Source organism: Pterocles gutturalis, unplaced genomic scaffold (genome assembly GCF_000699245.1).
Source record: "Pterocles gutturalis isolate BGI_N339 unplaced genomic scaffold, ASM69924v1 scaffold1601, whole genome shotgun sequence".
NCBI lineage: Eukaryota > Metazoa > Chordata > Aves > Pterocliformes > Pteroclidae > Pterocles > Pterocles gutturalis.
The window spans coordinates 86,130-112,175 of record NW_010105433.1 but is presented as its reverse complement, the minus strand read 5'-3'; the positions used below and the strand labels follow the sequence as shown (position 1 = coordinate 112,175).

Here is a 26,046-nt window from a genome sequence, read left to right as displayed (position 1 = left end):
TAATTTGCAAAAGAGGCAAAAAAAATCAAAGACTGGTCTCAACTGTGAGCCCAAGTGATGTTTTCCTGGAGATGCATTCGGCAGAATGGAGACCCCTTCTTTAACATGAATCTTTACTAGTCAAGGCTCACTTCAGTGTTATGTATCGATTAAAAGCCTCCTTGAAAGATGAGTAATTTGGACAGGACAAAGGAGGAAGAAAATAATTTTCCTCTAGTGTATAGTTGCGTGCATGCATGAGTTTGGATCATTTAATTATTTTGCAACTGATGCTTCTGCTGCCTAAAGCCAGGGCAGGGCTGGTGAGGTCAAACCCGATTTCTATGGAGTGGGAACTCCTTGAGTAGGGCAGTCAGTCTTATTGAGTCCTGATGTCTTTGCTTCAGTATGGAGCAATTCTGTTTGTTGGAAAAGAAGGGAGTAGTCTCCAGTGGTGCAAATTGAGATGTTCTGTTTTCTCATGTTTCCAAGAAAAAAAAGACTCCAAGTCCCTATGGACAGAAGGACAGCTCAGTGGGCTTCTCTTATGTGCAAAGGAGGTTTGCAGCCAGCCTTGTGTTTCTTTTAAAGGACAATTATACAAAGGCTTGCACTAAAATAACCAAAAGCTATTGCTTAGGAGCAAATACCATTTTTCCTGTTCAAGCCTTTGGAAAGGAGGTGGCTTAAAAGTGATGAACTTGTGACAAATTATTCAAGTAGTGATAAAAAACCAGCAGCCACTTCACAAGATAGTGATCCTGTTGATTTGCTCAGAATGACGTTGGGATTCTGTGGCAGAACAGGAGAGAGATAATATAAAATGCCAGGCTGTTAATGTTTGACCTCAAAGCTATTCTTCCAGTGTTATGAGTGCAAATAAGTGTTTAAAAGGGAAAGATGTCTAAAAAGAACAATTTAACATGCAGTCATATTGCAGTTTCTAAAAAATTCTCTTAATTCCCACTCACACAGAGAAGCCTGGGATGCAGGATCTCATACAGTGGGTAGTTGTATAGAGCAAGATTCCAGTTTTGGAAGACAAGTTCAGGGAAACTCTTTAGCTAAAATGCAAGTTAGCGAATAATTGGCATCAAAGTTAATATTTGCTCCCTTGAGACTTCATACAGACTGGAAAAAATAGGATACAAGCTAAAGAAGTGCCTCAAAAGTCACCTGTTGTCCATGCCACAATATTTCTTTTTCTTTTTTTTTTTTTTTTTTTTTCTTCTTTCTGTAGCTGGAGGATGTTGGTGACATTATCGAAAAGATTCGCATAGGACACAAGGGTGGAGGACTGAACTCTGGGTGGCATTTGGACCGTGTAGCGATTCGGAGGCTGTTGCCAAATGGAAAGGTAGGCTGCGAATCCCAGCGCTCTGGAATATGTTTCCGTTAGCAGCCGCTTCCATTTCCCAAAGCGCATCTTCTGTGTATGAAGCGTGATTAGCAGTGAAAAATGGCTCCCTAAAGAGCAATGCACACTAATGAACTTGCTAGAGCTTGGGGATCTGGGGACAACAAACATGTATTGCCATGTTTTATTCTTCAAATGTTGATTATAAATCTCTGCAATCATTGCTTTTTAAAAAATGCAGGTTTTATTATTCTTATTTTGACCAGAATGGAGCTATTTCCTCCTGGCAGTGAACGTGATGTTCTTTCTCAACAGTTTGGAGGCCTTCACTAATCTTTATCTTTTGTGTGAAGGGGCAATCTGCCTGCTGGGTTTGGAGGCAACGTTATCATGGTTTGCCTGCTAGACTGAGAGGGGAAATTCCTGACTTTGTACCCATGGCTGTGCAAATACAGCTAAAGAATTACAGGGTTGAGAAGATGCTCCTCTGCTGCTCTGTACCACTGTTGCGCGACACCCTGGAGTGCCCAGGGCACAACAGTAGGTTTAAATGAGATATTAGTAAGAAATATTTTCCTGTGCAGGGGGTGAGGCAGTGACCCAGGTTGCCCAGAGAAGCTGTGGATGCCCCATCCCTGGAGGGGTTCAAGGCCAGGCTGGATGAGGCTTTGAGCAACCTGGGCTGGTGGGAGCTGTCCCTTTCAACCCAAACCATCCTGTGATTCTACGGTTAAGGCAGTGCAGCCAGACTGGTCATCTTGATCTCATCCACAAAAGAAACTGTTCCTCGGCCCTGCTTTCAGATGCTGGCTGTAGGAACAGGAATGAGTCTGGCTGCAAGTAAGTTCTGAAGAAAACTGCCTCTTCAGGACCAGTTCAGAATTGGAGCAGTAGCTGTGTTTGGGAACAGCTGGTCTCTCTCACTCTGTCTTGTCCTTTCTACGCTTGTTCTGAAGGGATGTCACCTTTCATCTCCACTTCAATGCTCCAGTCTGACCTCTTCTGAAGAGACTTCTATCAGGGATTGTTGTAAGCATGGCTTGGTCAGTCATGGTGAAACTTCTTATCTTGCTTCCTCCTTCAAAATTCCCAAGGTGTGTTTTATTCTCTCTGCCTCATGATCAACACAAAGGTCTGCCTTGAACCTTCCTCGTCATGCTCAAGCCTTTCGTAGAATCACAGAATGGTTTGGGTTGGAAGTGACCTTAAAGATCATCGAGTTCCAACCCCCTGCCATGGGCAGGGACACCTCCCACTAGCCCAGCTTGCTCAAAGCCTCAATTTTCTACACCTACAGTTGACTGAGCACTTTGGGAAGGTCCTAGGAGCTCCATGTCAGGTGGTCTTCCGTTAGCCCAATAAGGGGCTCGGGGCTGTGTGGCTCTGCAGTCATCACAGCAGCCTCAAAGGACAGCTGGTGAGAAACCTGGGAAGGTGGAGGAAGTGAGGAAAGCCATGAACGTCTTAAAAACGGAGAGATTTACAATTCTGCTGATCTTTTGATTATGGCATTGGAAAAAAAAAAAGAAGAAAGCATAGCACTGCATGATGCCGCTGATCAGCCGCAGGATATTATGACCTGCCACAGGATAGCAATATGCTGCCAAGGCTTCTAAAAGCTGTGCTACCTGATTAGACTGCTAAGAGGTGCCTACATGTATCTGTAATGCTGCAAAAGAAAAATTAGGTCAGTAACTTTTCAGATTAAATTGAAAGCACTTGGGTAGGAAACTAGGATTGTTGCATGCCAATAAAGCTCTGTCTTAGCATGTCAGTTATATCTGATAATTATATTTCATGTGCTACAACGTGGAGAAGGATGAAGCGCTGACTTCCAACACACTCTCAGACTCTGCCACTAGCTTAGGGCCAGGCTCAGACTCTAGTGAAAGCAATTCTGATCGGAGCAGCAAGAGGATTTTACTGTGGGTAACACAAACCGGCGCACTTTGCGTCACTTAAATATTAATGCAATCACTAACAAGGAAACTCCAATAAAAACGGTGGCAATGACATGGTGATTAACAGTAATGATACAATTAACTCTTGCAGTAACTGCACATTATGCCCCACTGTGTAGGCACTCGAGTCCCTCGATACCCCATTACTGAATAAACAGTGTTCATATCAATGACACGTACAGACAACATTATCAACGTTTAGGAGCAGTTAAAAGCTTCAGTGAGAGACGTAACTGAAGTGGGATCTCTACTGCGAGGAGAGAGTTCCAGCACAGAAGCATCCTTCTGGAAAGCCCTCTCTTCCCAGACTGTAGGTACTGTAGACACTCCATCACACAAACCCCTTGGAGGGGTTCAGCTCCTGCACATCAACTTGTCTGGGATGTGTGCATGGTGGTATGATGACCTGTTCATACCAGGTTAGCAGGTGAACCTTTGATCTTAGGTGGGCAACCTTTTCCTCCCCAGTGACGCTGTCAGGGAAGACAGGATCCAGCAGCTAAAGGCAGCCATACACAGCGATAACTATATTTAATATTGCTACAGCGAGAGCTAGTCCCTTCTTTAACTATTTATTGATACTTTTGTATTTAAGTAGTAAAAATAGTGAATAAAGGACCCTATATTTTTTTGGTAAATAATTAAATGTGAGTAATTAAAGTATTCATAGGCTTTAAGCTGAAAGAGGGTAGATTTAGATTGGATATTAGAAGTTTTTTTCTGTACAGGGGGTGAGGCAGTGGCCCAGGTTGCCCAGAGAAGCTGTGGATGCCCCATCCCTGGAGGGGTTCAAGGCCAGGCTGGATGAGGCTTTGAGCAATCTGGGCTAGTGGGAGGGGTCCCTGCTCACGGCAGGGGCGTTGGAACTGGATGATCTTTGATGTCCCTTCCAACCCAAACCATTCTGTGATTCCGTGATTCCACATTATATGTGAAAGTGGTGGCACACAGAGTACTGGAAACAGCAGAAAGCTCCTGTGCTACTTAGGAGAGAAATGCTGAAGTTGCCAGTATGGAAAGGGCCATTTTTTCTTCCTTTAATGTGAGATTAAAACTAATTTTTTTTCTTTTTCTGTTCAGACTTGTGGGCTCTGCAAGTTGCATGACGGCTCACGGCCCTTTCTTATGGAGATATAGCCTGGGGTGCCCAGCACACAGAAACCTCCTGCCTCTTACCATCTTGGAGGCTTTACAGGAGTCTCTTCGTAATGAGTAGTCTGGGGTTGATTTTTGTTTACCAACTGGAAAACACATGTTCTATTGTTTTTGTTTGTTTGATGATAGAAATCATACTTGTTTCCACCAAAGTGAAGTCAAAACAAAAGATCAAAAAATTAAATCGCTATTTTTCTCCTCTTAATGCACATATGGGAATTGTCTGGAAACCAACTAGAGTCACAGAATTATGGGCAAACTCTTGAAGTATTGACTCAGAAAAAAAAACCTTACTGACTTGTCTTTTCCAACCTTAATGATTCTATGATTCTATGACTTCAAAGAGAATACTGCCTGAATAAGGATTGAAGAGGGATTGCAGGGTCTCAGTAAAACACAACTTCAGCTGGAATGGCGTAGTCCTGATTAGGAATTTGCAAAGTTGAAAACCGGGAACAGTAGAGATCTACTGAACCATACAGCCCATCTCACTCAACCATTGGGAATACTGTTCTCTGCTACACGCTCAGTGCTTCTTCTGAGTCCTCAGATGTCCTCTTTCTGGAGGGTATATATTTCTATAGACCATTTCAGCTCTGTATTTACATACATATGCATACATACATGAGCTGAAAAACCTTGCCTACATGCCAGAGAAAAGCTAACATGTTCACTTTTTTTAGAAGTGATTACCTCTGTCATGTTTTCTTCAGGGCTCAGAAACTGTCACCTTTCCATGTGAAAGATGGCTTGCAAAATCTGAAGACGACGGTGAGATTATCAGGGAACTGGTGCCGTCTGATATTTTCACTGAAAAACTCATGAAGGATGGGACACTCAAGCAGATAGAGGAAGAAGTTGAAGACCCGTTAGAAGGTAATGTAATCCTAGGCGTAAGTAGGAACCTGTTCATCTGATTTTTTTGAACAAAACATTTGGATGTGTGGTTCAGGCAAATGCAACGCTGGTATGACTGTTCACATTTCCTTCCCTTCCTGTTCTCTGGCCTCTCTTATACCTGAAGAGCAAACTGAATTCAGCTGCCATCTTCATTCTTGGTTCTTGCGTCTGGCAACAAGATGATTCAACAGAGAAAATCATTCCTCTCCCTGTTTCTTTTCCCTCAGTGTCTGATTTGCATTTGTGGTACACCATCGTCAGGGTGGGATTTGTACGGGTTGTGTTTTCCATCACCAAGGGAAGAGGTGCCTTGCTGTAAGGAAGCCTAGAGACTTTGCACTGTGCCCTTAGAAGGGAGAAGTGTGCTCTTTCCTCCTGTTAGGAGGTAAATTACATGTTACATGGTAGCTCATGGGAGAATTTTTTTTCCGCATAGAGGCAAAGACAGTTTTAATATCAATTAGTAAGCAACATGACTGCTAGATGCCTGCATGACATTTTCTTTAACTTACTAACTTCTGTTTCTTTACCTTGCGTTAGTTACTGTGTGCTAACTAACCTCGGTGACTCATTTTTTTCCTTCTAAAGGCAAAGTCTTAAAACAAGTTTTACAATCTGTGGAATAGGATTTTTGGATAACGGAAGATTTCTTTTGGCTGGGAGCTAAGGCTAGGTTTGTGAACTTTTGCTTTAGATATCAAATATCTGGGACGGGAATTATATCTTCTGCATCTCTATGAGTCGTTGTACACCTTGGGCATTGACACAGTGTAAATGATACCAATGGAAAACCAGCATGTGGTATTCTGAGGATCATCTTTTGTACAGTAGACAATATTTCAGTCCTGAATGTCTCTAGAACTGGCAAGAAAAAACTAAAGAGGGATGAATTGACTAATTAGAGTATATACATTTCTTCCTTCATTACTAATGTCGCAGTTGTACCTCAAATATGAAGCTGTGACTCTCTAGGACAGAATATGAAGAGGCAAAACAGAAAACCTGTCATTGCACCTAGCCTGATGGATGGTCGTGATCCATTTCTTAGTGAAATCAATGACAATCTTTCATGGACCATAAAGCAGAATAGACCCTGTTTTATTGGGAAAGCTAAGCACAGAAGAAAAAGGCAATATAGGTATTGTCTTTGATGCTGTTCATGTACAAAGAAGAATACTGACTCAGACTTTGTGCCTCTTCCTCATTTGCATTGCCCTGAGATTTGCAAGGAGGCATTCTCCAGGGCTCGTATGCCACCAGGGTAATCAGAAGCTTGTACAGTTCTTAATTGTTTTCCTGGAGAGGATGTTTTTGGTAAATGTTTGTTTTCCCTGTGTAATTGGGGAAAAAAAAAAAGGTAGCAAAATAAAAATAGGAGTATTTAACAGGTTTAGTAAAGCGCATTACTAAAGATTTGATGAGGTTTTATTGGATCATTATTGAACAAGCTAAAGAGAAAAAGGGTATTTAAACAGTACAGCTCCAACACTTCCTTAATTAAATACTCTCTCAGCAAAAGGACTCAGAAACCTGTTCTCCTTCTGTTTGGGGAATTTATAGAGATACATGCCATTAACTCTGGAAGTAATTGCACATCTGAATCCCTGGATTTTGTTTATGGAAGATGGAGTATTAAGAATTCACAACACTGAATCACTTCTCAGCTGTAGGTCCCTTGAGCCTCAGTATTGAAAAGGTGCAGAGCCTCCCTCACCTCTATCAACTTCTCATCCTGTAATAAGCACAATGTTTCTTTGCATTTTTATGTGATCAAAGCAAAACACACAGGCATTGATTAGATGGAGAAAAGGAAAGTCAGCAGATTTCACCCCAGTGATTCCCCAACCTTCCGATCATTACCAGAAGCAGGGAAGGATAAAGCATACGGTATTTTAAACTGAGTGATGAGCAGAAAGTTTTGGGACCATTTTCTTAGGTAAATTCGGTGTCTAAGACAGACCTTGGTAATTCACCTGGCCAGAAATCACGTCTCCGTTTCTTTCTGCAGTTCACACGTACAAGATTAGCGTGTTCACTGGAGATATCTATGGTGCCGGCACAGATGCTAATGTTTTCCTAAACATCTACGGAGATCTGGGGGACACGGGAGAGAGAAAACTCAGCAAATCTGAAACGAATTTCAACAAGTTTGAAAGAGGACAGGTACAAAGGCAATGGGTTAATAACTCTATCCATTTCACAGTCTTTGACCAAACAAGTCCATGACTGTCTTTCTAGGATGAGTTTTCCTATGAGGGATGAATTGATTGGTTCCATTTATGATGTTCATTGCCTCTTAAAATGCTTGGTATGGATTGTCAGCTGGGTGTTATGACTGGCAGGTGCTACAGTGAATGGGTCGATGTTTCTGTGAATTTACTGATAGACAAATTATGAGCTTGGTCCCTATGAACTGGCTTGAATTGTTATCTCAGATTTGAGAGCACACAACACCTGAGGTCTCTCACTCCCATAGCCTCTGTGCAATTGGTTTGCCCGTACGTAGTGTATATTGTAATTCAACAAATAAATCGATGGGACCTAAACTGTCTCTGTGTTTGACAAAATAACTCCAAAAGTGGTGCAATGTGGTCAGTCCATGAGTTACATTCACAGCCTCGTACGGAGATACTCAGTTATAATGATGGCAAAGATCTGTATTGTCTTTACAAATCTAACTGGATTAGAAAGTCTTACATAGACTTAAAAATCAGATGTAAAATTCCAGGAATGCAACATATAAAAGTGACATTTTCTGCAGCTCCCCTCCCAGCAGAAGCAGGCTTCGAAACACTTCCCCACAGAACAGCTTTAGTGCACAGCTATGCCTCTAAAGGTTACTGCAAGGCTTTTAATCAAACACCGTCATGTGAGACGAAATTTAAACACATATTGTGTGCTCTGTAGCCTCTGTTTGCTTTTGTTCAGTAGACGATCTGTTGAGAGCTCGTTAACACAAGCAACCGCTATTGAACACCCTTGCAGGAGGATACGTTTACCCTACAGGCTGTGGACCTTGGCATTTTGTACAAGATCAAAATTCGTCATGACAATAGCATGTTCAGTCCTGACTGGTTCCTGGAAAAAGTAGAGATCCTCGATGAAACCACAGAGGAATCATTCATTTTCTTATGTGAACGCTGGCTCTCTAAAAAGAAAGAGGACAAAAAGATAGAGCGTACGCTCTACGAACAGGTACGGTTACGGCTCAAAGCTGGGATCAATGCTAGTATAAATATAAAATGATTGACTATCTGGTTAAAGCCCAAGACAGATCTTTAGGCATTTATGCTTTTTGACTTGTCCAGAATGAATTTGTGATTTTCAGACAAGTGCTGAAAGCTTGGCCACTCTCAGCCCAATATCACTAGCTCTGTAATTCGCAATTTCAACAAAAAAAATTGAGTCTAAGTGAAACTCTTCAGCTGAGAGTCAAAGTATCTTGCTGGTGCACAGTAGAGAATATTTCCCTGCTGCTCTCCTTGCTGTGACAATAAAGTAGATTAGTTATGAGTCCCAAATACTGGGTCCTTTGACTTCATCCTCTCTGGACTGGATGGGTTTATCTTTTCAGCTCTTTCTTCCACCAATGACAAACATTAAAAATCTGGTTTCTTTGCTACTGCTCAAAGCACTGAATGTTTTTTTTAGTGAAATGCCCTTTTTACTTGCACGTTCTCTGTTGCTTTATCAGGCTAATATAGCTAATTGGAATTTGAGGTACATGCACTAATTAAAATTAGCAAACAAGATTAATAGACCTCTCTTGCTTCTATACAGTGAAGGCATAATAAAGGAGCTGATTATAAGTTCATTGTATTTAAGGAGTCTACTTTGCAAAATACAGGGACAATTTAATTGACAGTTACCATGAAAATTATCATCCATGGAATGGGGACAGACTCAACCTGAATATAATAGAATGGATGGAAGAAGAGTTGCGCCATGGATGAGTATTGCCATAGGCCCCTTCATAAAATCGCAGCAGACAATGCTATGAATTCTTGTGGTCACACTTAACCTGCTATTCGTATTAATTCATAATGAGGAAAAGCTAATCACTTTTTAAATTACATGACTGTGTGGTAAGAGCCACACATTTATTGGACAATGACACTGAACACATCTGCAGTAACTCTTCAAATACAATAGATGTTTTGTATCATTCAGCTTTGCAGTTCTTCCCCTCTTACGCTCTTTGACCTGGACCAGGCAAATTAGTCTGACACCTAGCATGTGCCCTGATAATCAAATCTGGTACCATTCCATCCATCTGAATTTTCTACACACAGGTAGCAGAGAGAAGTCACAACACACCATTAAAGTCTGTTAAGTCCATTACGTTTTATTTTATAATATCACACATGCAAAAGTGGCTTGTCAAGGTTACCAACAAAGTGAATGAACGACCTGTAGTAAATTACAAGTCACATTTATTTGAGCTACACTGAGCAAAAAGCTGCCTGGGGAATGACAGGGATTTTTTCTCATGTTGTTCTTGGAGGCACAAGGGAACAGCCGACAGCACTTGAGCACTCAACCTCATTACCCTCTCGTATATGTTTTCCAACTAGAGCTATGATGGTGAGCGAAACAGCCTGGATGGTTCATCTCTCAGCCTGTCGAGCCAGGATAGCAATGCAAACCCGGATGAGAAGAAAAAATCCATCTTGGTCAAGGCGGCAGAAGAAGGATCACGTGAGTGAGCACTGTGTTTGATGGCATACATGTATGCTTTCTTGGTTTTTGGTCTGGAGAGGTTGCGTTCATCCTGGTTGAAGAGCAAGGAGAGGCAGAACAGCAAATAGCTTCTCTTCAACCTTGTGCTGTGACTGCTTTGGGAAAGTCTGGATCAGTGCTTGTACTTCTGTGTTTGGTGCTTTTCTTATAGCTCTCCTACCCTCACAGTGGAATAGTGGTTGTAGCTTATCAGAATTAACTTCTCCATTGCCAGCAGATGTAAGTTCTCCAAACAGTATGGCGCTTTGGACAGTGTGACAATGTTGTTAGGTAGGTGGTTATTCAAGGGTATGCTGTTTTCTGTCCCAGTGAGGTAGAAGGCACAGGGTACGTCTATGGGCAACTACAATCCCAAATCATGTCCATTAGATGCTAAAAGTTGGACGAGTCCACTCACACCGCCAAATATGGAAAAGGGGCTAATCAACAACACCCATAGGGCCTCTTCAGAGAGAAACCCACCACTGTGAGACTATCCTCTGAACAGCAGGGTCTGAGAGAGTTAAGGGAATAATTTATGCAAGTTTTGTGTCATTTGATCTGAAGTGTCTTTCAAAGGATCCCAAAGCTCTTTGTAGTGAGAGGGACAGTAGACAAGTCCCAAGACATGTTGTCACCAAAAGAACCTCCCTTGGACTATCAGAGGCTCTTTTCTGCATGATTCCTTAAAGTAGCTCTTTTTACTGATATCAGCTTTTTTTTTCCTCCTGTATCTCTTTGACCTACTCAAGATGATGTTTCGTGTAGTATATTAGATCTGAATTATCAAAAGCAGCTTTGAGTTTCTTAAGATGTTATTTGCCACATTTAAGCCATCTTCCCTTTTCATGATCAGGCTAGCAGTGCCTCATCACCAGGGATGTTCGTTTAATATGAATTTAAATGTGATTTATTTTAGAACCCTTCAGGTTTTCTTCCTTACAACAAGTAGCTGCATCACAGCAGTTTTTGGGTTGGGAGGGGAGTGGGATACGGGGAGTTGAGCAAGAATGCAGATAAGGCTGTTTGCTCTCAGGAAACAAGCTTCGACTGGGAGTCGAAGTTTGTTCTTTTCTAGAAGGTGGATTCTTTCATAATTGGGCAGAGGAGGAGGGTCTGAAAATGCTCTTGCTAAAGGCAAGAGGTCCATGAACTCTGGACTGAGGTTCCTGCTCAAACAGTCGATGGCTCTAGTGTAGTTTCATCTTTAGGCTCTGGTTCCTGAAACAAAGTAAAGCTGAATATAAAAGAAAAAAAAATCTGTCTCTGGGTTGCAAGTTATAAAAAGTGAAATATAGTGGACTGTGCAAAGGCCGGTTTTCGCTCAAGGACGTTAGTCTCGCTTGGCTGCCTCCGATACGAATCACCTCCGTGTTCCAGGACATTGACTTATCGTCTAAAGTGCACCTACAGTTTGTTGTCATCCTGTATCAGATGTTTAAGCTTTACATTAAGATTTTAGATGCATGGTTCAGATACTGTGCTGTAACAAGTAACTGGGCAGCTGCTGAGTCACAGTTACTGTCCATATGTGACCTCTTAGCCCACAGCAAGTGCAAAATAATTAAACTTATCTTAAATGTCCATGGTAAGCCAAGTGCATAATGATGTAATTTGGCTTAGGAGTTTAAGATAGCCTTCACTGACGTGCTCCAAGGGAACTCACTCAAATGGTTCCTGTAGCTCAGATGATGTCCAGCATCTTGTTGTGATGTGATACCCGAGTTGAATGTCTCAAGCCTTTAAATTGTGAAGCAGACATAAAGCTGCACATTGCTTAACCTGGTCTGCAACCCATGTGTCTCAGCACAACCCTTCTTTTGTAGCCCCGTACTGTGCTCAAAAGAAAAATGAGAGATTCCCATGTTCCTTCTGATATTACTCCTGCGGTGAGACAATGGATAACATCTGCTGTGCTGGCATTCCATGGAGTTTCACAAATAATGGGTAAAACATCGGCATCTCCCATGAGAACCCATGTCCAGCTGAGCTGGGATAACTCCCGTCATCCCCATTGTACCAGTGTGGTCTTTCTTCTCTGAGTCCTGGAGCTCATCATCACCACTATCTCTGTTGCAGTGACATGGCATCATTAAGGAAACTGCATCTTGAAGGAATGTCAGATAAGATGGACCATGTGAGCCAGACAGCCACCTCCTGAGCCTGATAAAAATCCAGCTGTTAATTAGTTGAGTGGGGGAGGTAGTGTTGGGAGTTGCCTCAGAAAGCGATGGAGAGTTTGAGCAGCACACTTCTGAGTCTCCCGTGTTCAAGATGGTGAATAGATCTGAGGGCCAGGAGGTGATGTGAGGATGGAACTCAGAGAAAAGTCCTCTTGACTAGGAACCTGCTTGGCTCCATACTGGAAGGCAGTGCTGGAGATGGTGTGGTCTACAATCTTAATGAAACCCAACCCCCGGTGAGGGGGACACGTGCCCTCAAACAGCCTGAACTCTGCACAGAGACTCAAGGAAACAGAGGGCAAAGGTCTGGAGGACCTGTGGTGTCCTGCTGTGGCTGCATAACTTGGGTTTTACATTCTCTCGTGTTCGAAGAAGTAGAACTATGGAGTCCCAGAGAAAGAGGGAGACAACGGAGAGGGGAGATAAACAAATTAAGGATGACTTTCCTAGTTTTTTAGAGGAAAGAACAGAAAAAAAAAATGTTTCCTGCTGTCTGGTAGCAAGCCATTCTATCTCTCTGTATCCATTATTTAAAGTGGGAAAGGATAACAATTTCTCATGAGTCTCATTTTTTATATGGATACTTCAAGCACTTTTGCTTGAGGATGCGACATCAGCTGGAAGTGCTGGTAGTTCTGTGAACTTAGTCTGCCACAAGAGAACAGGGTGAAAACTGTATAAAAGAGAATTTTGTCCCTATTCGAAATATACTTCATTTAAAAGAGGAGTCTGGAGCTGTTCTAAACATGACCCCTTGACATATTCTTATAAAATCTGCCTTGCCTACAGCTAAACCGCTTCTCCTGCTAATAACAGTGGCTCCAATGGTTATTTTGTGAAGAATGCATTGCATGTCATTATGCTGATGTGCACACTGAAATGTAAATGATACCATAGAGGGGACAATAAGTCTTGCCTGATCATCAGTTCACTTCATGTGAGTACACAAAATCCTCAAAGTGGGGTTGAATGAATCTCTTTGGGTTCTGCTCTTTCCGGAGACAAGAACAAATTTGGTCAGCATGAATTAATGCCTTCCCTCATATTGCAAACATATTCTGAGCTTGATATGAGTTTCTAGCACAACACCCACCCAAAAATGTTGATAGTCATCATGAAGTAAAATTAGATGTCAATCCTGGATGATTTGAAAGCCAACCAATTTTTTTGTCAAGGTTTATAAACTTTTCATTTTTTTTTTTTTAATCAAAAAAGCCATGATGAAGTCAGGCTGAGTTTGGATTCTGTGACAAAGCAAGTTTCAGTGCTCTGAGTCTTGTCAGAACATTTTGAACAGCCCTGCACAAATGTTCCGAGAAATCAAACATGTATTCAGCGTCTAATCCTGCACCACCCGCTTGGCTTACCCAAATGAGCTTCTGGAAAGCACTTGAAAAGCAGTCTGGCACTTCCACACTTTTAACAGCCTTACTGAAATTTCTGAAAACCGCAGAAAAACCTGCTAAGTCCCAAGGTTTTTCTCCTAATCAGTGTTATTATGCAACATACAAAATTATTGAGTGATCTATCCATAGTTTGCCCGGATTTGCAAGGGGATGCTGAAGCCCTGAATTGCCCCATAGGTTGCAGCAATCCACAAAGTAGAACATTTGCAGCTGGAACATTCAATCAGTGATGGCTTACCTTGGAGTCAGCCTAGACTTATTTGCCTTTATTGAACGGTGAGGGTCAGATCTCTTCGGTCCAACAGCCTGTTTCAGATTTCGGTGTTCAGTCTAATCTTCAGGAAGGTGTCTTGGTGTAAATAAGGATTCGATCCCTTTGCTGTTCTGTCATCTAGTAGGGAGAGATCTTGACTGTGTTATACTGATGGGATGAGTCCCTGGTTTTCTGAAGTCTCATATAATCGTGTATGTGTGTGGGTTTTCTGATGACTGATCCTCTGTTTGCTGCAGTGATCCCGTACCACATCACCCTCACAACAGGCACCGAATTCGACTCCAGCACTGACAGCCGCGTGTACATCATCATCATGGGTCCTCAGAAAGTGCAGACGGAACGACTGTGGCTGGATCTCCCGGAAGGAAAAGACGAGTTTGCAGATGGTTCCGTAGAGAAATTCTCCGTTTGGGGCCAAGATGTTGGAGAGATCAAAAAAGTGGAGGTACTTTGTCAATGCAGCATGAGTACTGGAAGGATATGAAATACACAGCCAAAGAAAGCACACATTCCAGTTATTCTTATCAGTGAAAGAAAGGCACTTGGGTCTAAAAAAACATAAATGGGCATGTGCTAATGAGATTTCACATGTGTCCAAACTTGAAAATAAATACATTTTACATCTCACAAAACCGAGATCCTTGGGAGGCAGAAGATAATTTTAAATTATAAGGAAACTGTAACATGTCCCAGTTTTGTCCCATTTCTGGCACTTTTTTTCTTAGTCAAGCCCTGTCATTGATGGATGCAGTGAAGGTTCCCAGGTTTTTGCAGTGCTTCCATTTGAGTTTCATAAATTGTGCCTGCAGTGAGAAACACATCTAGTATAATTTTCTAGCTAAATATGAAAATTGTTTTCACAACTTGGAGGACCCAGGCTTAGAGAAGAAAATTAATCATCATCCGTAAGTGACGTGCACAAACAGATTTCAGTACAGGGGCCATTTTTTCCGCTATGGCTCAGGGAGACAGAATTTGCATAGACATTCCATCACTGAGCTTAGACGTCCCATGAATCTTCCAGCTTCCAGTCTCCATACTAGGTTTGAGTTTATTATCAAGCCATTTTCTTAATGCACTCCAAGTGCCTGGTTATTGTGGGTATTAGTGGCACTTTCTATCTAGCCCATCTCTAGGTCAAACTTTGAAAGTGAAGCAAGTGTGTAAATCCTTCTCTTCCAGACTGTGTCCCATGGTCAGAGAGGGAGGAAAAGCCACTATAACCTCTCAGTGTCAGAGAGACAGAAGGAGTTGGATAAAGAAAGAAGTAGAAAAGCATCCTGGAAAAGAGACAGTGAGTAGGGTGAGGAAGGGGTAGAGAATAGGAGAAAGTAGGAGCAGACACTTGGAAACAGGCAGAAGCAAGGAAAAAAAAGTAATTTGAAAAGGATTACAAATGGGAAAGAAAAGATGGCAAATGAAATACAGAGGGTTAGGAAACGAAATAACATACAGCTTTCCAGCTGGGTGATATTCTTCTGCACTCTTCCACCCTGTCCTTGGTGATCTCACCAGTTTGCTACCCACCCTTTGCTCATTTTTCCCTTTTAGTTCACAACTCCCCAGCTCGTGGCTGGAGGAGCCATCTGCTCCTGGCCTTCTGCCTTCCTTCGTGCAGTGCCCTCTGCTTGGAAGGTCTCTTCTTGATCCACGTCCCAGCGATGACATCGATGTGCCAGTCTGCTGTGGTTGCCATGGAATCGGTCCGTATTTTCCGAGTAGAAAATTGCAGTATTCGGGGACGTTGCAGAAAATTGCTAGTTACCTTACTTGGGAAAAGTGAGGAATAGTTTGTTTTCAGATTTGTCATTTGGCTGCTTCTGGAAGAAGGCAAGAAGTTCTGAATATGAGTTACCATGTGAAAATAGCATAGCATGGGGATTAAGTTTCCAGAAGCCCTCTGAATAAACCCAGGCAGCAGACTGCAGGATTTAGTAGGGTTGTAAGATTTGCAGCGTGGCACCACTTTTAGTTTGGCATTATTATTCTCCTGCTGCAAATATACTGTAGTGAAAGCAGAAAGAGTGGAACACGAAGTAGTTTGAAAGGGGCCCATTTATACCTGTCTTGTAAGCCTACAGATATATTTACTACTGATGTGCTTTCATAGACACGTTGACATGAAAATAAATAATGCAAGTTATTGGGTAGAGGCGCTTTATAGACCAGTTTTAATATTTCTTCTCCTAATGAATGACAGCATCTCTGTTCTTAGACTGCTGTTGCTGCAGAGAGACAGAGATACGATCAGAAGAGTCCTGCGCTGGTCAGTATTTCTGAACCACTTCTGGTTCAGAGCCTTTCTCCATCACAAGCACAGAGTAAAGTGATGGAGTGTAAAGTGATGCAAGTCCGGTCCCTCACTGACTCGGGACCTGATCCTGGAAGACCCTCAGATCTCTCCAATATTCTCTGCACCTTCCAGAATAAGCAAAAAAGTCCCATTTTTTGGCATCTTTCCCCTACTACTCAAATTCTCTCTCATTTTCCCCTGTTGTTGCATTTGGTTTCAATGTGATTGTGAGCTGCCCAGTGCAACTTGTGTTTTAGTCTTGGTGATGTGAAGTTACTCAACAGTTCCTCAAGGTCAGTGGGAATGAGTTACAAAGACTTTAAAATAGCCCAAGGATCTAGCTGCCTTTGAAATTCTGTCATTCTAATTTGGTTCAAACATCTCTGCCCAAACAACTTGTGATATTGGTACGCAAAGTCCAGGCTACGCTGCTGATGTGGCCGTGGCTTTGGATCATTCACTGTATGGGCATGGGCTATCTAAAGATTTGCTTGGAATTAAAAGACAATATCCCAGTGCTCTAAAAGACTAGGCACAAGGGAAACTCGACACTAGATGAGTTTGTCCCAGACTTTACAACATTGCTGTTGGAGCTCTTGGAAATCTGCTCATGTGCAGGTTCTCCAAGGCATCTAGATGTGAAAGATTCTCTTCTGGCCAGTCACTGATATCAAAGGAGTTAAAGGTTGCTGAGAAAATCTAGTACCTAGCAATGTCTTGGGACGGTGCTTTAGGAGTTGGCTGTAATGAATCCAAAAGTGCAGCAGACTTTAATGGGATCATCTTGATTTTCCCTCTTGCTGTTACAGGTCTCCAACAGGTTTTCCTCCAACAGGTCTCGAGAGGCTGTGTGCAGACTCCTCAGAGGGGCTTTGGGTTTGGGGAAGGGCAGGCAAGCTGGCAGACAGGGAGTTGGAAGACAAGCGTTATATTCCCATTCACCTCACACCCCAGGAATCTGAGAATTAATGTGTCCATTGTAGGATTGAATTTCCCTTGTGGTTAACTCTAATTTTCTGCAGCTGCACAGACATTAGTATAGTAATAATACTCGTAAGAGCAGTGATGGCTGAGACAGTCAGATAAAAAAGATCACTTGTTTTTTTTGGGGTAAAAAAAGACTCCACAGATATATCAGCCTAGATGAACCTGTTATTAAAAATTATTTTCTGAAAAAAACCCTAAATATCCTAATAATTTAGAAAAAAAAAAAAAGAGCAAGAGCTAAGGACCTAATTTCACTAGTGATGACACAAACAACACTTACTGTGAAAATAATGAACTGTAGGTAGCTCTTTTATTCAACCTTTTATGTACAGATAGCTCATTGGAATGACTGGCTGACTGAGTTTTGTACGTCAGTTGGGATACATGATTGTCCTTATAAGTCTGTCCTGGGATGAATTACTCACGTTCTTTTAGAGCGACACATGCAGTTTCTTGCAAAAGTTTGCACCATCAATATGCTTTTGCTGCTGATATACCTGTAGGAGCATTGCTTGTTGCTCTTCACAGCCCTTGCCATACTCAGCCCCAGGTGAGCTTTGGCTTTCCCAACCTCATCCCTGCACACATGGGTGATCTCTCTGTATTTCACTAAGTTCCCTGTCCCTGCTGTCACTTCTGATAGTCTTCCTTTTTCCATTTAAGTTTTGTCAGGAGCCACTTGTTCATCCATGCAGGCTTCCTGACAGTCTTGCATGGCTTCCTGCTCTCCAGGCTGGACCATTCTTGACTTCAGAGGAGTTGGTCATTGATAATCAACTAGCTATATCAAACAAATGGAAGTGTTCAAGGCCAGGCTGGATGAGGCTTTGAGAAACCTGGTCTAGTGGGAGGTGTCCCTGCCCATGGCAGGAGAGTTGGAACTTGATGGTCTTTAAGGTCCCTTCCAACCCAAACCACTCTATGATTCCACTGCGTGAGTGATTTGTATGACGGTGTATGTAGTCAACACCCCTAGTCCCTCATCACCAGTTAAAACACCCCATCAGGGTCTCTCCTCTGAAGAAATCCCCTTTAACCAGCCACTGTTTTCTTGCTGACTCTCACAGGTGGGACATGATGGTGCTACCCCTGAGAGCTGCTGGCTCCTGGAGGAGCTCACCATCGTCGTGCCCACCAAAGGCGTCATGTATAACTTTGTCTGCAAGTGCTGGCTGGCCAGAGACAAAGGTGATGGTCTCACCTCACGAATCCTCAACATCTTGGATGCAGACTGTGTTAACGTTGGCCTCAAGGTAGGCTCGAGGCTCATCCTGTATCTTTAGCTGTCGCATGGACCTGTGCTGATCTAAGTTGTGTGTCGGCAGTTCTCGTACTTTGACTTTGACATGTGGTTTAAGACTTTTATTTGCAGGTTTTCCTTGTTATTTCTTGAGCAAAATCTTTAGGAATGGTTTAGACAATGCTCAATAACATTGGCTAGATGCAACCATGGCATAGGCAGAAGGACAGAGCGGGTAGGACACAGTTCAGCAGCATGTCCTCATTCTGTCACCACACCTGGAGCACCAACCGCATCACCTGGTACCCACAGAGTGGGGCAGCTGCAAGGCAAACACCTTGGTCTAATCAAACTCTGTTGTACTGAGATACTTCTAACTCATCAAATTAGAGTAGTGTAGATATTTTAGCCTCTGCATAGTGTGGCTACACGTCAGCTTTTCTAATGTGGGATAGAGAAACTGAACTCAGTTAGAAACTAATAATAATTACAAGTTGCTGAAACATGGAGACATTTGTAAGCTTGATCTTTGAAGTGAATAATTGATTAAAGTCGAATAAGCAATGAAAAAACCCTGCATAGTCTTTTCATCCATATATATGAAATTTGAAGTAGTGTGTGCTATGCCATATTTCAGCTAAGCAGAAATTGGAAAGCTGAGCTATGCTGATTTTGGATGTAAGATTTATAACAGAAATAACAGCCTGGATGAATGGGACAATAATACTGTGTTTAGTACCTGTATGGCAATTTAAAATCTCTATAGATGTGTTTCTATTTACAAGGAGGTTACACTTTCACAGTGCATTAATTTTTCTTAATGCTGCTCTTGATTCCCGAGCTAAAGATATTCTCCTGAAATCTTTCTTGTTTCCCAGACACACAGAAGCATGATAACATTTTTAGCATCTGTGGAGGGTTCAACAAAGCAATGAAGGTTTCAGTGGCAGAATTGACCTAAGAGGGGAAAAACCTCCCTCAGACTGATTACAAAGGTTAAAACCTAATCTCTAAAACTTCCCATCAGTTGTTTGACCTTCTGGGTAAGGTTTCCAAGCTCCTATCAGTGAGCTGATGGCTCGAACGTAGATTTAAGTGGGTGTTGATGAAGACTTATGTTCAGCCTTCCTTTAAAAGCCCAGTCCTGAAAGTTTCTTTTCATAAGCATGCCAGGAATAGACACATCTAATTAACTTTTTTCTCCTATGATGTTGGGCCAGAAACTTGCTGAAAGGTTTGAAGGAAATCAGGGGAGATGTTTGAGACATGAAATCAGAAGTGTGTGTTTGACCTTCTGATCAGTCACCTAGTTGAGGGAATTTGGGACGGTTCCCTCGTAAACAGCTGTAGTTCGAAACTGAGTTTAATTTTTTTTTTTTAGACTTCAAAGAAACGAATATGATTAACATCTTTGGGAAAGTTAATTCTTTTTTTTGTTTTGTGTTTGCTTGACGCTTGCACAGCCACACATACCCGTTTCAATTTAATTTTCTTCTTGGCTTGATATTCCCTCTTTGTACTTTAAATTGAGTATTTGCTTGCCCATACATAAAGAAACTAGTTAACGTCCACCACAGATATTAAAAACCTTTAATGCATGGGCAAAAGAGTTTTCTTCTCCTACCTTGTGGCTTAACCCCTGCCACCAATAAGCATCACACAGCTGCTTGTTCACTTTCACTCCCAGCAGGACAAGTGGAAGAGAATTGGAAGAGTAAAAGTGAGAAATAACAAAAACATTGCTGTATTATCCACACTGTTTTCAGCACAAATCCAAAATATAGCCCCATGCCAGCTACTATGAAAAAAATTAACTCTATCCTAACCAAAACCAGCACATACCTATAGCAAATATGATGCTTTGTTGCCATTAAAATATGTGTGGATTAATATGTGATGGACAGGTCACTAAGGATTGAACAAACATGAAAAATAACTTTTCCATTGCATTATTCCCTCACACTGTTTATTTACGTAGTAATCACAATTCATGTCAATAGAACTTGCATTGCAGTGCACTATTTGAAATACGATTTGTTGGGACTGTTTCTTGCTGTTTTTCCACCTCTTAAATCCAGAAGTCTTGTTACCATAGGTGCAATCTTAGAATCATAGAATCATAGGATGGTTTATGTTGGAAGGGACTTTTAAAGGTCATCTAGTCCAACCCCCCTGCCATGGGCAGGGACATCTTTAACTAGAGCAGGTTGCTCAGAGCCTCATCTAACATGACCTCGAATGTTTCCAGGGACGGGGCATCCACGGCTTCTCTGGATGACCTGTTCCACTGTCTCACCACCCTCATTGTAAAAAATTTCTTCCTTGTGTCTAGTCTGAGAATCAATCTCGAAAGCATCTAAGTGGTCTAAAAGTCTTAATGCCACTGACAGCCACTGGGACTTGCATGCTTTTGAAATATTTAATTCTGAATCTTATTATTCACATGTCAAGAAGAAAGATCAAAGTGAGGATAATAAGGTGAAAATCATGCAAAACATCTTTTCACAAATTGACATACCTTTAAAGTATGAGATCTGGGAACACTCTGCATTCGATGCAGCAGTGTGTGTCCCTCTGGGAAATAGGATAGCTGCATTTGTCTGCTGCACAGAGCATTTGGCTGTGTAGACTTTGAAACTATTAGCGATGTTGGACTTAATGGTGGCCCAGATGGACACTGAACACTTGGGGAAAACATTTTGCACTCAAGGGAAAGAAAAAAATGTGACTTTGGGAGCTGTTTTTAAAAAATGGCAAAAGTTTGGTGCAGCATGAAGGTGTGGAGAGCTGGGAGGTGGCTGGGAGGAGGTGGCCCTAACAGAGGGTTGGAGACCCACATGCTGATGTGAGGGTCGTGACTCCCGTAGAGAAGGTGTTTGCTAGGTCTTCATCGCTCCCCAAGCAAGTGGTTGTCAAAATAAATGTGTCAGTCTCTGGGTATATTCAGAGTGGGAAAATCTGTAGAAAAAGTCATAGATGATGCAAAGAGGAAGGTTATGTAGCAAGTTACAATCTCTAACTTTGCCTCTGAGAACCACGGTGGGGAGAGAAGCCAAGAAACTGTGTTGTAACCATTTCTGGCAAAGAAGTAGATCTACTGCAGAGCCTGTCTAGCCTTTTGCCCAGACTTTTGCTTGGGTTGAGGACAGCTGTTCGAATGAGACCTTCTGATTGTTTCAAATCTTCACCAGATCCTCTACGAAGTCACAGTTGTGACTGGAGACATCGAAGGCGGCGGTACCGACACCGGTATTTTCATGACTGTCTTTGGATCCAATGGGAACACCGAGGAGATGCAGCTGGAAAAAAATGGAGACAGGTACAGTAACTTTGTCATTTTTTTTGGTTAGAAGTGGAGTGATAACAGATTCTGGGGTCAAGTCAAGAAGCACTTGGGACTTTGATCATGCTTCCACTGAAACACAAAGATAAACTCCTGTTGACTTTATAGATTTAGAACTGGGCCCCTTGTAAATGTTATTATAATGTAATTAGCAGAGCAGAGGAAAGAAGAGCACAAAGGAATCATCCTTTATCATTTGCAGAAATTTCGTTTGACCTATTCCTCACGGCTTTAGAGATAAGCATCATGAACAAAAATATGAATTGTGAAGTCCTGCATTGGCTCCAAGGGAAGATATGGACATTGCATGAAATCACAAGTGCAATTTCTGAAAAACACATCTTTTGTGGAAAAAATAAGTAATTTAATTTAAACATTCTTTAATGGGAATGCATGAGTAACTGTGTAATGAAAGAAAGACAAACCAGCATGCACATACCTATCTTGGCAAGTGTCTGTGATGGGAAGGTGGTGACTGCTCTGTCGGTTCCTCTCGTTTGCTGAGCGGTCCATATGTGAGCCAGCTTGGTCCAGAAGCTGTGTGAGGGATGCCAGGGCCAGAGCTGGTAAACTGAGGCCCCTGTTGGGAAATTGCTTTCTTAGCTTGGGCTCTGTGCCACACTAACGTAACCACATGGGTTTGGATCTGGAGCTGGTTTGCCTGCAGCTGGCACAAAGGGGACACGCAATGACATCTGTCTGCCCAGATGTGCCCTGAGGGTGCAGAGAGATGGAAACGGTCCATGAGCCGTGCAATGTGCTGCAGTGCCTGCTCTGATTTTAGTAAAATGTGAAATCTCATGTTTTCTTCAACAGAGACAGCTAACAAACGCCATAATCCCAGTCTGACACCAGCCCTTCTGTATGGCAAAAAACCCCACATGCCACTGATCCATTTCCTCAAGCTTTGTCATTCCTTTCTAGCACCTCCCTCTGCACGGAAAGCTTTGGGAAGGGTGAACATGGCACTAACCAGCTTTCAGAGATGGGCTTCATCAGCCTTAAATTCAATTAATTGACTACCTCTTGATCCTGTTCAGCAAAGCATCTACAGAGCATCAGGAGGGCTGCAGGGGATGTTTTACTTGCAGCTGTCACAGCAAAGTGGGTGTCTGGGCAAGGGTGCTGAGCTAAGGTTGAAACCTTCATGTGTTTAGTTAGTAACAAGCATGAACCTTGTTTGCTCTGAAAAAAAAATGCAGCAGAGGTGCTGCTGGCTAAACTCTGCGTGAGAAGCACTACTGAGTCACGTAGAAAGACGTAGCTCTTGCCTCTGCTCCTCATCACAGAGAGACATCCAACATGTGGGGCAATGCACCTGGGTTACCACCCCATCTGGCTATTGGTGGCATCCTCCTTCCAAGACCCCAGGCAATCCCAAACGGATCTGTCTTCCACTATTTTAAGCCAAATATTCAGTTGTGGTAGGTGAGAAAACGGACCATGACTGTTTGTATTTAAAAGTAAAGCAGAATTCACGTTGTCCTGGTTCCAGCTGGGACAGAGTTAAGTTTCTTCCCAGCAGCTGGTGTGAGGCTGTGTTTGGGTTTGTGCTGAGGAGAAGCTGATCACACACTGATGGGCAGAGCTGCTGCCAGGACACTCAAGGACTTTCCAGCTTCTCTGCTGGGCCCGTGTCTGCAGGGGCAGGAGAAGCTGGGAGACTCTTTTCCTTTCACCCCCTCTCACCCATCCCTGGGAGGGGGGAGAGTGAGTGAGCGGCTGTGTGGTGTTTGGCTGCCACCCAGGATCAAAACTGCAACAACATAAGGTATGTCAACCAAAAAACTCTAAAAGAGATCAAGACAGCTCCAATCTCTCAAGACAGGAATTGCAGTTTTGCTCCAGCTGGCCAGGCAAGTGATATCCCTAAACTATGTGGCCTATAAAAAGCCCATCACTTTTGTCTGTGTGGATGGGATGGATAAACTCTGCTATAAGGATATGAATATGGAATAAAGGAGGGCCACACTGCTCATAGGTTATTAGTTGCTTGGGTTGTCTTCTGCCAGTAGAAGATCTGCAAGACGTTTTAAACTCATGGGGGCTGTATAAAGATGAAGGACAAGTAAACCCCAGCTATTAACATGCTAATATCCCCAGGATACTGTGCTATTCTTTGGTGATGTGCTCTGTATCACCCCTCCAACTGCACAGAGCTCTCATCATCCTATTAACACCCTCTGCAGAGGACATGCATGTCCCCAAATACAAATACTGCCCGTTTCCAGACCACCGCCCCAGCCTTCCCCTAGCTGTTAGCTTCCATGGGTCTCGTTTTGTGTGGAAATCTCGCGAGCTTTTGTGGCCAGAAGCAAGGGATGGGTGAGAGCCACTGGAACCAAATGGTAAAAGGCACTTCATCTTTACTGGGGCCATGCAGTGCCAATTCACTCACAGCAGCTTAGTGCATTACAAAGAACCATCTGTCTAACCTGCTGCAGATTTAAGGCAATTTTAGCTACATTACTGTTATTGCCAAGACCTCTGGGCAATAGAAATATTTTTAAGTGCAGGCATGGGTAGGAAAGCTTAATGAAATCCCTTAGATAACTGCTTCAGTGTCCTGGAAAAGGAATAGCAGCAGTCAGCTTGTCTGGGTGCTTCTTCCCTTCTCAATTTTTTTCAGGCTTTTCACATTCGTATAAATTAGGGATAGAAAAGAGCGCTTGGGTCACCCAGTTTCCCACTTTAGCAATCGCTTCCCTTTAGTACAACGACTTCTTGGAAGTAGCAGGTGAGTATCAGCCTTACAAACTGTAAACAGAGCGTTTTCTGAAGATAAATAATGTTTTATTTTGCTGGCTGGCAGTTTAGCTTAGACCTGCTCAGGCTGGAAAGAAGCAGAGTGAGAGGCTTCTATGAAGCTTTGTAAGTAATGGTGACTGTAATGAAAACTGATCGTAGGATCACAGGATAATTCAAGCTGGAAGGGTCACACCTTTTTCTTGAATAGATCTGGAAATCAATCCAGCCCAGGCACAAAAGCACATTCTCTTTCTCACAGTGACACAGGCTGCCTTGGTATCTATTACCGCAGAAAGACAAATAACAAGAGAGGGGAGTTTTTCAAAGAGCAAACATAACCCTTAATAACTAGAAATGGACAGGGACCAAAACGCCCTATCCAAATGCCTCTGGGAGCGCAGGGAAAGCAATGCCTGGATGAAAACGCAGAGTCTCGAGCCAATCCCTATTGCTAACATCTGCAGCTATGCAGGCTCAGATAATGGTGTGAGGATAATCACATTGATGCTGCAGGGTATAATCTGAGCAGAGGTTGGTAAAGAAATATTTGGGTTTTGGGTTTAATTTTTTTTCCTCCATATCCCGGTATTGCACAGCTGTTGGAGGCTAAGAACATTGCCAGGAATGAGATAACATCGTTATGGATTGTTTAGGGTACTGTCCACAGTTTGCAGAGCTCCCTCCAAACTTCTCAGCAGACTTGGGTAACTCACAAGGAGAAGTTTGCATGAAGGAGGAACCTCAACAGTAGAGTGGTCATGGTGGTGATAGGTAGACCCCTTGGATTTTGATGCCCTTCGACTTGGCAAGGGTTCGATTTCCATCTCCAAGCCCACAGCAGGCCTGCCAGAGTATTTTGGGGGCAAACCTAGAAGATACACTTGCTCTGACGGAGTGATATTGAGTCTGAGTCTACACATCCAGCTCTGGGGTCCTCAGCACAGGAAGGACATGGACCTGTTGGAGCAGGTCCAGAGGAGCCCAAGGAGATGATCAGAGGGATAGAACACCTCCCTTACAAGGACAGGCTGAGAGAGTTGGGGGATGTTCAGCCTGGAGAAGAGAAGGCTCCAGGGAGACCTTCCAGCACCTTCTAGTGCTGAAAGGGGGCTACAGGAGACATGGGGGGACTCTGGATCAGGGGGTGGAGGGACAGGGTGAGGAGGAATGGTTTTAAGTGGAAAGAGGGGAGATTTAGATTGGATATTGGGAAGAAATGTTTCAGTGTGTGGGTGGTGAGGCAGTGGCCCAGGTTGCCCGGAGAAGCTGTGGATGCCCCATCCCTGGAGGTGTTCAAGGCCAGGCTGGATGAGGCTTTGAGCAACCTGGGCTGGTGGGAGGTGTCCCTGCCCATGGCAGGGGGGTTGGAACTCAATGACCTTTAAGGCCCCTTCCAAGCCATTCTATGATTCTTCCTAGCACCATTGATGCTAAGAGGGAGGTAAGGTAGCTGCAGTTCTAGCCAGTATAATATCTTCTTCAAGAAGCATATGTTAGTTTT

General features: G+C 42.9%; 1 protein-coding gene across 1 annotated transcript in view; it reads left to right on the top strand.

Annotated features, from left to right (window-relative positions):
- LOXHD1 (lipoxygenase homology domains 1) overlaps positions 1-26,046 on the top strand; it is a gene marked incomplete at its 5' end in the record, with an annotated part of 69,990 nt that overhangs the window by 11,715 nt on the left and 32,229 nt on the right. The window contains 8 exons of the mRNA XM_010087391.1: positions 1,220-1,336; positions 5,166-5,328; positions 7,361-7,515; positions 8,338-8,547; positions 9,927-10,050; positions 14,171-14,379; positions 18,282-18,467; positions 21,646-21,773. Coding sequence (XP_010085693.1) covers positions 1,220-1,336; positions 5,166-5,328; positions 7,361-7,515; positions 8,338-8,547; positions 9,927-10,050; positions 14,171-14,379; positions 18,282-18,467; positions 21,646-21,773 — 1,292 coding nt within the window. The remainder of the gene's footprint in view (positions 1-1,219; positions 1,337-5,165; positions 5,329-7,360; positions 7,516-8,337; positions 8,548-9,926; positions 10,051-14,170; positions 14,380-18,281; positions 18,468-21,645; positions 21,774-26,046) is intronic.